Below are 14,241 nucleotides of genomic sequence, written 5' to 3'. Positions count from 1 at the left end.
CACTTGAAAATGAGAAATTAATTATCTTGACTAACGTCATGTTTTCTTTTCTACCTTATCATGAGGATTAATTTAAGTAGAAATCACTCAATCAATTTATCTATATTCGAAATCAAACCTATATTCTACACATTTTAAATGGTGATATGGCCGGTTTGGTCTAAGATTCAAGTCGACGGTTTAGCATTTCTCTTAATGTTTAAATGTTTTACATTTACGGCGAAACGCGGTAATAGATTTTCATGACATTTGACAGGTATGTTCCTTTTTTAATTGCACGTCGACGTATATACACGGTTTTTGGAATTTTTGCATTTCAATGATAATATAAAGGAAAAAGAAGCCTCCTTCTTACGCCAATATTAGAGTAAAAATCAGACTATAGAATTATTCATCATAAATCAGGTGACAAGTGATTACACAGATGAGTGGAGAAGCCAGTCTATTGCTGTATTTCCATAAGGTCTATAGTTTCAATCAGGTTCTAGAGGATGAGAATACTGCGTGATGTCTACTGTTCACAGAACTACTAGTAAATGATACTACTAGTACTTGATCATCCAGTCTAGTTTTATACATGAATTTGACTTGAACTTTATCCAACTTTATATCAGTTTTTTCCAACATCGGCTATTTCATAGTGGTAAGGAACGTTACAAACTTCGGTTTGCTAGCACCGCCTGGTTCGCGGGTTCGAATCCCACCGATGGCATGGACGTTTGATCACCTCATCAATTCACCAACGCACTTTCCATTACCCACGCACAAGAAAAAGCTAATGTGAGCATCATCCGCAATAAAAAAGTTTTTTATTTGATTTCTTAATCAAAACTGACATCTTCTCATTTACAAAATCATTATCTCGAGTAGAAATGATACTTTCTCAAATTCAGTTCACTTTCTGAAATTGAAAGAGATAACTTCTCTACTACAATTATTTACATCAAACATTCTAAAAACAAATCACTATTCTCAATAAAAAATTATTACTTTCTCGAATACAATTGGAAAATTAGTAGAATTGATGGTGATGTGAAATCTCTCCATAATAAGAAAACAAAGATATTGTCAAATTTCACTAAAAATTTATTAAAAACTTTAAAACAGTACCATGGTTTCACGTTTATCGTGAGTAAACTTGAAACCATGGTACTGTTTTAAAGTTTTTAATAAATTTTCAGTGAAATTTGACAAAATCCTTGTTTTCTTATTACAATTGGAAAAGGAGTAGTGAACCAGTAAATTTTATTCAAACCTTACAAAACAACTGAGATACTGGAAGGTGCAATTCTTGAGAAATGTAATAACAACTAATCAATGTTATGAAGTTCTGTTATTGAATGTTCAAGTATATACAACAGTTAAGTGATTACACATATATCAAGCTATTTACAAACATTTAGGCACACAAATTAGTATAACTTTCTCACCAGATTAAAAAATGATTAAACCGATGACTCCAAAATCCAAGAATATTGGTTAGAAAAACTAAACTAGTTCCTAACATTTCGTCTAGACGCAATCGCAATTGCGTCACATAATACTGGAGTAAAATCAGTTCACATTCTAGGTTGTGAAGTGGAGTTCTTCAAGACTGAGGTCTTTGTTTAACTAATTTTAAAAAGTTCCATTTACTATAGAAAATTTATGGCAAGAGAGAGAGAGAAGAGCTTACAAGTTACATGTAATAACTTGACGTAAGAAATGATGAATTAAGTGAATGAGATCGATAACAATAAGACCAGCTAATACGAGTGATTCCCAATTGATTTGTAAAAATTATTACTACGGTTGGATTTAAAAAATCTTATTTCTATAATATTATTATAAAATAACAACGTTTTCAATAAATATCAGAGTTCAAATATAACTAAAAATAAATTAGTTCGAGTACGGTAGTACCAGATCGGAAACATCTTGTTTTTGACTAGTTCAGGCTTAAATAATATAGCTGGGATTCAACTGAAACGAGTACATAATATAAATGCTAAAACAGTTAAATATGCTATGAACGGGTTGATATGTAAATTGGAATGATCGTAATGAGTTGATCAGTAAGCAGCAATGTCAATAGTCTCATAATAACGATAATACATTGAAATTCCTAGCTGTGCTGAAGTTAAATGTTCAATAAATTCATCTTTGGCTCACATTGCGCACTGCTCACCGCGCAGATGTCATAAGTTGCAAACTATGCAGTTTGATGACTCTCTGGAAAAAAAGAAAAACGTTATCTTCATTCTAGATTCTGCATCAAAATTATTCAAAATCTTAAATAAAAAGTGACTGCAATTTTCCTGTACAGAACAAAGTGTCGCTTGCTTCAAATTCACTCATACAACAATGTGACTATTACCATAGCCACCTCTAATACAAGGCCGCGGCCTATGATATTGCAACGTCGCAATGTAGGCCTACAATCTAATACATGATTCGTGAAAAAGATTTTAAAATATCTGGTGTGGAACACTCACACAACTTTCCGTCTTTCCTTGCTCATATTTGAAACTATGATCAGACTTCTATATATAATTGTTTTCAGAGTACTTTTTCTTTGTGTGAATTGTGAAATTCGATGATTTTTTTTAGTCGTCATTTTGTTAAAGTCGTCAGAACAGCTGTTCTACAGATGAAATATCTCGACTATGTGTTCTTTTTATGAACTGCGCTACCTACCTACCTCATGCACGAGAAGGAGGTTACTAAGTCCATTTCCCAAGGATGGGGTGGACCCCCCATTGGTTTCCCAGGAAGGAGACTTTGCCAGTTGATAGAGCTGATAAATAACTATACAGGGTATGAATTTGAAAAAAAATCGGTCAAGTTATTTTTGAGAAAATCGTGAAAAACATGGTTTTTCTAGCAATTATCCGCCATTTTTCTCAAGAATATTACGGTGCTCCTGCAATTCTCCCAGAAAAAAACTCATGTCATTTGATAGGGCTTATGGATAGCTATCCATGGTATAAATTTGAAGAAAATCGTTAGAGCCGTTTTCGAGAAAACCGTGAAAAACATGGCTTTTTAGTCATTATCCGCCATTTTTCTCAAGAATATTACGGAGCTCCTGAAATTTTCCCAGAAATGAGACCCATGCCAGTTGATAGGGCTTATAAATAGCTATCCATGGTATAAATTTGAAAAAAATCGTTAGAGCCGTTTTCGAGAAAAACGTGAAAAACATGGTTTTTTAGTAATTGTCCACCATTTTCTCCGCCATCTTGAATTGAATTTTATTGAATTTCTTATTGTCGGATCCTCATGGTATAAGGACCTTAAGTTTAAAATTTCAAGTCAATCGGTTAATTAGGAATGGAGTTATCGTGTTCACAGACATACACTCATACACACACACAGACCAATACCCAAAAATCATGTTTTTGGACTCAAGGGACCTTGAAACGTATAGAAAACATGAAATTGGGCTACCTTAATTTTTTTGGAAAGCAATACTTTCCTTACCTATGGTAATAGGGCAAGGAAAGTAAAAAAACCAGCTGATCTTTTTTACCAATCATGTATTAGATTGTAGGCTTACACTGCGACGTTGCAATATCGTAGGCCGCGGCCTTGTATTAAAGGTGGCTATGCTATTACCAAAGCCTCATGATTCTATGATGGCTTCATAGTTTTAAACAATTGAATAGCATTTAATCAAGAACAGTAGTTTAATAAAAACATCATGAAACTGTTCATCACTGTCTTGTTTGAGAATAGTTGTTGATTTACTTTGTTTAGAAACAGTTTTCAACTAGTGCTGAAAAAAGCTTCCAACATCGTGCCAACTATATTCCAACTTTATTCATCATCTTTAAACCAAGTGAATTAACAACAACAAAAAAACTTGCTCGTATAGGAACGCTAAAGAATGTTTATTTTCATGCAATCCGCATAAAATTGACCTAATATACACTGGTCGTCATTAATTTTGCATAATTCTTCAACTTTGAGGATAAAATAGCGTTTAAGCTTGGTTAAGCTTCAATTAGTTTGTACGATTGGAATGTCTTACCTTTCAGCTTGCTTTTGAAGAACCAAAGATTGACATGTTCAAACGTAAAACAGCCTCACTCGTGACGTAGACACTAGAAGATCATCATCATAAAAATTCGTTTCTATTAGAATATTTCCACTGGAATTGAAAGGGAACAAGAATATTAGACTGATTATTAGATCACGTGATATATTTCATCAAATCTAATTTCAAAAAATCTAATAATTCCTGAAAATTAATGAACTTCTCAGTAGTTCCTTGAGTGAAATTTACTGTCAAGTATTCAATTTACTGTTAATATTTCCTTGGTCATTTGACACAAGCACTTAAGTCCACGTTTTAAAGAAATGAGATAATTTCACATCCGGATGTAGAAGTTCGAGATTTACACTTTGGTAAAACCACTTTCGTCCTACTTCCGTTATCTAGACCATTACAACATCTTAAGTCAGGTATTGCAAATACTGAGTATAGTACTCAGGTACTGTAGTTAGTTTGAAAATGTGAATAGCTTGCTGTTCGGATGGTATCATTTGGTAAAATGACTGAAGTCCACTTATGTCATCGTTTTTCACGAACCAAACAACTCAAGTCCACTTATGTCATCGTTTTTTACGAACCAAACAACTTAAGTTATAATTGAATCAGTAGTTTTATATTTTTTCATTGCTTTGGAATAATAGAATCATGAATAAGTGCATTTTAAACCTACTACCTAAAAATATTCTTGAAAAAAATGTTTGAACATACAAGAAAACTTTGGACTCCATTTTCTCAAAACTGCAGTTTTGGACTTGAGTGCTTATGACATAATGACCAAGGATTTTTTATAGTAACGTATTATAATAATTGTATTCAAGGAAAATCACAGACGTGTAAAAATTAATTTAAATATGATGTTTTATTTTGTATGCATGAGTCAATTCCCTCCCATTCAATGATTCGTGAAAACACTTTGAAATGTATGAATGTTTGTTCTAGATGATTGGTTAAAGATGGACTTACTTGAGAACGTTGGCAGGCATCATTTGAGATTCAGGAGCTGCCTCTATCACAGACTGCCACGTGTTTGTTGAGTTCGGTATGACAAATCCAAAATCGAAAAACCATTCTTCTAGACATCTTCCCTAATACAAAAATATAACATTAGTAAAATTCGCTAAGTAATCAACAAACGAGTCAGTATCAACATACTATTCATTATTTATTTAGTACAGTTGCTTTTTAGGAAATTATCCTATAGCAGGTTGGCATTATTTACAAAATTCAATTACAAAAGCAAACAAATCATTACAGACAATATAGATCACAAGCTAATCTAGAGAGTTCATGACAATAAAGTCTTAAATGGAAAAAAATTCATGGATATCACACTCATCACAGTACAATCAAAAGAAAAAAATCATAGTTCCTCAAATCATTGTTTGCACTTTTAGACAGTCAAATCCACATCTTATTCGTTCAAACAGAATGAGCGAATTTTCAAGCATTGCTCCACAAAAGTAGATAGGATCTTCATATCCCGCGTCGTTAGTGTGGCGTGACTGCGGATCACGAGGCACGGATCCAGTTCCTCAAATGCCGGAACTCTGCCAATGAGCCATGCTCGCGGTGCTGCATACTGTGGGCATGAGAATAGCACGTGCTCGACTGACTCCAGCTGTTGCAAGTTGCAGATGGAACACAACTGATCTGCTCTGATCTTATGGATGTTGCCCCTACTTGTGAGGTTGAATTGTCGTCTCGTGGCAAGTCGCAGCTGTATCATCAGCCTGATACAGTGGAAAGGCATATTAAGGCCGAAATAAGCAGCCTCAAAATCATCAACTCCTCTCGGAACGTCAAAGAGGAACGAAGCAGATCCATTGCACCTCACAAGATCTTGAACTTTAAGCCTCATCTTGAAATCATGGAGTATGACCCTTTTATTCATCTGCCATTCTCGAACATCTCTGCTGAAGATGAGCTCTCCCCTGTTGACACCCTCCAGCAGCAACTTCAACTGGGCCGCCCAATTATATATGTGGTCAACTGCACCCAGTCTTAACAACTCAGCCTGTCTGATGAAACAAATTTTTGGGAGACGATCATCATCCATTTTCAAAATCCGGATAACCCAGTTAATAGCTGCAGTAAAAATTAGATAGGAAATGCAAATCTCCCCGACCTCCATGCGCAATGCTGCATTCGGGGTAAACTGAGGCAAATGAAAAATCCTTCTGTAGAAGCTGGTTTGCACAGTTTCAAACTCATTCAAGAGTCGTAATCCCCATATGTGTGCACCAGATAGCAGTACTGACTTGACCAATGCCATAAATATCTTCTTAATGCAAGAAATGGAGTTGGTTTTTGATTTTGCCAATGTTGAAAATGCATGACCGGCGGCTAGCCTCGACTTGCGTATGGACGCTCTAAGAGAAAGGTTTCCAAAAGAAGAACTGGAGATGGTGGATCCAAGGTAAACACAGGATTTAACGATTTCTATCTTGCTGCCATTGAAAAAAGAGAATCCCTCAATTGCTGCAGATATTCGTCCACCTCTGCCGAATGGAACTATTTTACATGGACCAAACAACTCAAGTCCACTTATGTCATCGTTTTTCATGAACCAAACAACTTAAGTTCACTTATGTCATCGTTTTGATTAACCAAACAACTCAAGTCCACTTATGTCATCATTTTTCATGAACCAAACAACTTGAGTCCACTTATGTCATCGTTTTGATTAACCAAACAACTCAAGTCCACTTATGTCATCATTTTTCATGAACCAAACAACTTGAGTCCACTTATGTCATCATTTTTCATGAACCAAACAACTTGAGTCCACTTATGTCATCGTTTTGATTAACCAAACAACTCAAGTCCACTTATGTCATCATTTTTCATGAACCAAACAGCTTGAGTCCACTTATGTCATCGTTTTGATTAACCAAACAACTCAAGTCCACTTATGTCATCGTTTTTCATGGACCAAACAACTTAAGTCCACTTATAACATCGTTTTTCATGAATCAAACAACTTAAGTCATAATTGAATCAGTGGTTTTTTATTTTTTCATTGTTTTGGAATAATAGAATCATGAATAAGTGTATTTCAAACCTAATTTGTAAGTTTCATTGTGATAGGATCAAAAATATTCTTGAAAAAAAAAATGTTTGAACATACAAGAAAACTTCGGACTCAATTTTCTCAAAACTGAAGTTTTGGACTTGAGTGCTTATGACATAATGACCAAGGATTTTTTAATAGTAACGTATTATAATAATTTTATTCAAGGAAAATCACATACATGTAAAAATTAGATTGAAATGTTTTATTTTGTATTCGTGAGACAATTCCCTCCCATTCAATGATTCGTGAAAACACATTGAAATGTATGAATGTGTGTTCTAGATGATTGGTTAAAGATGGACTTACTTGAGAACGTTGGCAGGCATCATTTGAGATTCAGGAGCTGCCTCTATCACAGACTGCCACGTGTTTGTTGAGTTCGGTATGACAAATCCAAAATCGAAAAACCATTCTTCTAGACACCTTCCCTAATACAAAAAAGTTACATTCGCTAAGTAATCAGCAAACGAGTCAGTATCAACCTTAGACCAGTTATAGAATAGACGCGGCCCATTGTATATTCATACTGAAAGTCGATGAAGCCAACATCTACTGCCATTTCACCATATCGTGACGTCAGCATCGGATAGAAAATTCTGTAGAGTTAGTTTACTATTTCTATTTCAGCGGGAATTTACCATTTTCGTAAATAATAATTTACTTCCATCTGAAATAGACACAATCAGCTATGGAAAACAATGTAAACAAACTCTGCAGAAAAGTTTTCTATCCGATGCTGACGTCACGATATGGCGATATGGCAGTAGATGTTGGCTTCAGAGGCTAGACTTCCCAGCGTGTCTATTCTATAACTGGTCTAAGGTATTAACATACTATTCAAACTATTTCAAGTTTGATTAAAAAATAATAATAAAACACTCAAGTACAGCATTAATGTTTGTGGGTTTGAATGAATTGTCACATTAATAAAATATTTGAAGCCCAAAAATCTACAATTGAGAATGTTCTTGATAAACCCAGTTTGCATCCAGATGAATTGGTAGTGATTCCGAGGTGATAAAAATTAGGCAATTAAAGAGGAAGATAATGATTGATAAGAATACTATATAAAATGATTATATAAATATGAGTTTAAAGTATAGAATGAGGTTTATAACTGAAAACTAATTCTTATTTATCGTTTATAATTGTTATAAAATTTCTTGTGACTGATTTGTTCTTTTCAGTGATTGTGGAACTTTGTATTAAAATTTGAATTTTAGTGCGAACCGCATGACGGCAATGGGAGCGGGACAACTTCAACCATCCACAATATCCTAAAGATTATTTCATTTCCGTCGCTGCCAAGCGGTTCGCAACGGTGTGGACAAGGCTTTAATATGCATTCTATATTGAAGTCATTGAAAGTTGACTCTACTATTACCGGTGTTTTTATAGTTAGGAAGGCAACAACCAAGGCTAGATAATATACTTAATTACTTGGGCGACAACAGCTATTTGGTGAATCCCTCATACTTCCCCATGTTGAAATTTCAAAAAATATCCTCATTTAAACAAAATTCAGCCACAGATACTACGGACTATTTTATATTCCACACTACTTAAGTGCTCACAGCGAATTGGATTCCAGTTCAATATGATTGTCAAATTCTTTCAAAGATTTATATGAACCTTCCCCACTCAATGGAATGTCAGATTTTATTTATGGAGTGTTTGAACTATTTTTTGTGATGGTCAAAAGGAGACGAGACTCAATAGTAGTACTTTATGAATCAATTGGAATAATATAGAATGATAATATAAGATCTACTGTTTATCTCTTTTCTGTATAGGGCTACAGTAATGAAATAATTATTATTTTAATTGTTTGTGATAAAATAATTCAAAAAGGGTACTGAGATTTTTATTTTTATTTCTATTTTCAAGATCTTTTCAAGTTTTTATCGTAGCTGTTTCTAAAATAAGATATAGGAGCCTGATTCAAATTGTATAAAGTTGAGAATTAACTGGAAAATCATTAAATTATCGTAAACATTGTATAATAATTGGAAGATTATTTTACAATTACCTTGAAAAGGATTTTCTGTTGTAGTCTGAACTTTTCCATCGCTTCTATTGATGAGAAGTTGATTTCACGTGACACAGCTCGGCATTTTAGGATTTTCTTTGGCACTCTTGCTTCATGTTCTTTGTCCGGCAGTGATCTGAAATTTTTGGAATATTCATTATTTTGCAATAGTAAGCTATAGGCTGCAGTATTATTAAGAAAATGGAATTATTGAATTGGCTAAAATATTTTACGAGAATCATGCTAGTTGCAATGTAATTATTACTTGAATATTTCGTTACTATGGCAAATAAACCACATTAATTCAAGATCCACATTACGGTAGTTAGAATGTTAATTCTCAAGAAAAACACTTAAAAACAACATTTCTAATAATTGTGTAGATGTGTATTTATGACGATATTCACGTGAGTTTCTCAAGAATCAAGACTCTTGGAATGACTTATTCCCAAACTAGTTTTCAATACTGGTTATTTTAACGATTTCAAGATAACATGTATTATTCTTATTTGATAAATGTAATCTTCTGACTTGTAATATGGTTGATCTGTTATTACGATTTGTGAATAATATTGGTTCATACGAATGTTGAAGCTCTCCTTTAAATGAGGAATAATAATAATGTTTGAGAGTAGCAAAAGTTTTGCTAAAGTACAATCATGACAGATGAAGATAACAAAAACTTATGAGAAAATACAACAACTAAATGTCTATTTACAAAACTACTTACAAATCTTCATATCCTTGCCACAGAATTTGTCCAGTATCAGCATCCCTCAAATTCATCCAGTTTCTAAAATAAACTCAGTCAAGGAAATCTCGAAAATTCAACAAGATAAACAGATTTAAGCTACTATTATTTTCTAAATATATTACAGACGTCTGGTCAGTTTAAAGCTGAAACTGCTTTTGCAGTACAATTATAAGTTAATTTTACTTACAAGTGTTTCTTATTATCAACCTACTCAATTAATTGAACATCAAGATGATATAATATTAAACTAAACATAAATTTTACGGACCAATAATTTATAGTTGAAGATACGTTGTCTGAAGCTACTAAATACTTGGATTGTACTACGTACAATTGACGTGGAATACAGTTAATCCGTGCATGCCAGAAATTCATTTAATGCTCCACAATTGTCATCAAAAGAAAAATTTAATTATGTTTCTTCTGTAAGTTACTTTGAATGCAAATTAGTAGTTCTGCGGGGTGACATTGATTTCATCTATATTTCACTTCAGCTGTTTGGTCAACCTATTTAATATTATCAAAACTTTTTGAATAATACCACACATATTACCATTTCTGAGCTATGGTCTCTCCAGTTGTGAAGCTATTCTGCTTATTCAAAAGAGTGCTGTGAGAGTGATATCTTCAAGTGGCTATCTGGATCACTGAACCTGGTCAATTTTTCGGCGGCTGGAAATCCTAACGGTTTACAGTAACTATATCTTTATCAGCCTACTTCATATCAAGACAATCATAAAAATAAGTTTTTCAACATAAGCAGAGCTTTACGGCTGGACATTGTTCATCAAAAAACCTTCCGCACTGCAGATTCACAGCAGAAGGACTGCTTCCCAACCTGGCCCTCAAGTGTTTAACAGGCTGCCAGTTGCGGTTAAGTGACTGGATGATAGCAGACTTAAGATGACATTTAGAAGCAGACCCAAGTCCTGGCTTGTCGACAGTGCTTAATACACTCGCTAAACGTGTAGGCCTATTTGAGGACAATTTGGGCGATATCATTTGGACCCACCTGTGACGCAATCAATCCAGCCCTGCTGGTAAAGGTGAAGACAACAAGTATCAAGTAAAAAATAAGTATTTGAAAGCAAAAACACAACCCCCTAAGCTACACTTTACCGTTAGAAATAATTAAACAAACATTTTATGTTACGTCGTGATTCCGACATAAATTTAAACCTAGAGGAACTAAGAATCTTTCATTCTGTAAACAGAATAACTCGCAAAGTTATATTAAGCCACAGCTTCCTCTGCTAGAATCTAACATTGAGTAGTGCTGTCAACTGGTCTATGCAACATGAACTAATTCTCTTGTCTATCTACTACTTCAATATAGGAGCTGACAGAATAACAGTGGCATTTTCAGCGAGATTTCGAACACGAGAAATTACTGATATTATCCTTAAAATACAGAGTATAAACATGAGTTGACGCGCCTTAAAAATACCTTCTGCCAAATATCATGAAAATGGAAGTATATTCATGCGATTGGCCGAAAATGGGTCGAATACAGACAAAACTTGATTCCAGTCGAGTTGAAATTGAAGCGGACCATTCACTATCCGCCAATTTGTTTGTCACCCCGGCTGGTTAATCGAACTCATCATACATTAGTAAATCTAGAGCTCAACATCTGTTAAGTATTACTAGAGCTCCATGATAAGAAATCTATTATTAGTCATAGCAGGTACAACGATATACGAGACATAGGCTGAAGAATAACCCATTCTAAACCATGAGTGAATATTTCGATGCACACAAGGACAACATAGCCTGACTTGCCATCTTAAAAGTAAATTCATGACGCCATCTATTCAGTTCACTGGTCTTTGATGAAGAAAAATGAATAAGGGAATAGGAATAAGGGAATATGCTATGCTATTTAGGAAGATTAGTTTGAGTAAAATATTTGGTCAGGGAATAAGACTAGATTTCTTTGAATTGTTAATACTGTTATTTTTATAGACGATCAATAGTTTTAGCTTGATTAACGGCATAATAAATTATTTTAAACATTATATAATTGATACTTTTATAATTGTTAATTTTAGATGAACTACAATATAGAATTTGCCTCCAAAAGACTTTTAATAACCAATTAGCCTACTTTTGATATACAGTGGAGATAGAGAATCTATATGTTCAAATTTGTATGTATTTGAATATCAAATTACAACTTAAACTTAATAATCAAAGAAATATGTAAAATCTTTCAGGAAATCAAGTTTGAAGTTTTGAGGTTAAACCAGATAATGCATCATGTTTATAAATTTAAAAGGATACACTTGAAAGCCACTTAAAATTTCTTCGGCTCTTGGAGTCATCCTGATGTTAACTATGCGTTGTTAAAAAATTATTAAGCAATTATTACAGAAATTTTAAACACTCAACAAAAAGCTGCATAAAATCAACAAACTGTTGCCAACGATACCGTCGTCTACCACAGCCAACTTGATAGCAAGTAGCAACGGTGGAATTGCAATTGGGTAGTATAGTTGTAAACTGGGTTGACGACAAATCGGCTCATTTTTTCGACCGCATCTGTCGCCTCATGACACGACAAGCTGGGTCTGCTCAGGAATGTGACCCAGTCTGTTGCTGACTCGATTTGGCGGCATGCCATGGATGTGATCTCTCGAAAACTGTGACAAAGTGAATTAACGACAATATAAGACTCTAGCAAACTGAAACGTGTTTTTTGCAACAGTTTGCTGCTGCACGCACATGACAGACTGGGATTACTCTGAAATGTAAACCACTCTGACGTCTTCCACTGTCCCAGTTTGGGGGACAGTGCTGGAATTAGAACCATCCCAGTTTGTCACCCAGTTTGTTAGTACCCAGCAGACTGGGACTATTCAGGTAATGAGTCTCAATCAATCAGCATCTCAGTTTGCTGAGAGGTGAAGAAATGTAAATTGCTCTAGTTTTTTGCTGCACAAACTCCACGATTCATCTCCAGTTATGATCATTTAAATATGATAATCAGGTATGGTTCACATCAAGAGCACTGGAACCTATGATTCTTATAGCAATAGTTCGATATGTAAATTTTCCAGGGATTTACATCACCAGCAATGAAAAGGTCACCCTGATCAAGCACTTGGCAAAAGTCTGCTAGCTGATGCAAGCTCTTACTTTACCAGCTGTCTGGTGAGTTTGGTTAGAGGTCTGGTCAAGCAGTTGATTGCTCTGATAACAGCACATGGCCACTTCAGGTTATGTCATCACGCGATTGGACTCAGAAATGAAAGTCAGATGTGCCTTTATAATTAATCCATAGAGACTGCCAAACATATCATACTGGATTGCAAGGGACTAGGGGAAAGAGAAGGGCTCTGTTTGGCTGCGTGGGGCTGCTCGTGACCTGATAGAGCTTCCACCCATATAAGACTAGGAATAGACTCAGGCTGTACTCTACCAGAGGCTGAGCAGAGCCCAGACTGGTCTGGCCCATATGTCTATCAGCCTCTATAAGAGGCTGCCTCTGTTGACCAGGGATCTGCCTGCTGTACGGTTTCGAGGGGCTCTGAAGAGCCTGCTGATGTATCACCCTATGTATGTGAGTTCTATAAATGTTAGAGAGCAGTTTGTTGAGTGCTTATTTTCTTATTCGATTTCTGCCTCAGGAAAGCTGCTTTGATTTTCTCCTTGACATGTCCCAGTGGGTTTCACTTCAGTGATCCCTTCTATGGACCTAATTTATTAAATACTAAATATTGGAAAAACTCCTGGATCTTTCAAAGGACACAGGTATTGGTTTGCCCAACTTACATACTTGGGACACACAATAAGCTTTGGTTGGCATGTGATGATCTTTGAACCTTTAGATCCTTGAACCCGTCCCTTCAAAACATAACATGAGAAGAAAAAACAAAGTCTCAAGTCACCACAAAAAATTCAGAACTAATAATAACTTACCAGCATGTTATCTAACAGGAAGAACTCACTGAGAGCTTACAATAGGTTCTTTGTCAGAAATCTCCTCAATAAATTTTGACCTGGCCAGCATTGACTTGGTCTCTTGCTGCTATTGGCATCTTATTGATAGGTGAACAAGGCCAGTTTATGCCCTGCCCAGCCCCTGATAGGGTGCATCCTACCTGTGGCTCCCTCTTTTTTCAATGCCCCTCGTGTATTATATGTATGAAAGCTCTTGCTGGTATAAGACTGTTCTTTTGCAATCCACACAATCATGCAACATCATTCACAGGAAAGCAGGGGCCCCAAGACAGAACCCTGGACACTTCACAGTCACAACATTCTCTAATTTGTGAGAGTATGCCATTGGTCAGCACTGCCTGTCTGCGGCCCCTCAGATAGGCCTGGATCAGCATGATAGGTGATCC

At 35.2% G+C, this 14,241-nt stretch overlaps 1 protein-coding gene across 2 annotated transcripts; it reads right to left on the bottom strand.

Moving 5' to 3' along the window:
• Window positions 1–1,314: 1,314 nt before the first annotated feature.
• On the bottom strand, window positions 1,315–12,356 carry LOC111064056 (retinal rod rhodopsin-sensitive cGMP 3',5'-cyclic phosphodiesterase subunit delta). Of its 2 annotated transcripts, none has more exons than XM_039430831.1 (6): window positions 12,176–12,356; window positions 9,869–9,931; window positions 9,139–9,274; window positions 5,000–5,121; window positions 4,013–4,132; window positions 1,315–2,211 (listed from the first exon to the last, which is right to left on the bottom strand). In XM_039430831.1, exons 1-5 carry the CDS (start codon window positions 12,214–12,216, stop codon window positions 4,051–4,053), a joined length of 444 nt encoding a protein of 147 aa, XP_039286765.1. In that variant the 5' UTR covers window positions 12,217–12,356; the 3' UTR covers window positions 1,315–2,211; window positions 4,013–4,050. The 2 variants fall into 2 exon arrangements, with proteins under 2 accessions (XP_039286765.1, XP_039286773.1); XM_039430839.1 differs by lacking the exon at window positions 5,000–5,121 and adding an exon at window positions 7,416–7,537 and having other exon boundaries at window positions 1,316–2,211; window positions 12,176–12,340.
• Between the last annotated feature and the right edge of the window lie 1,885 nt (window positions 12,357–14,241).

The sequence above is a fragment of the Nilaparvata lugens genome, chromosome 1, assembly GCF_014356525.2.
Source record: "Nilaparvata lugens isolate BPH chromosome 1, ASM1435652v1, whole genome shotgun sequence".
Taxonomy (NCBI): Eukaryota; Metazoa; Arthropoda; class Insecta; order Hemiptera; family Delphacidae; genus Nilaparvata; species Nilaparvata lugens.
Note: the sequence above shows the minus strand (reverse complement) of the source record. Positions and strands in the feature narration are given on the sequence as shown.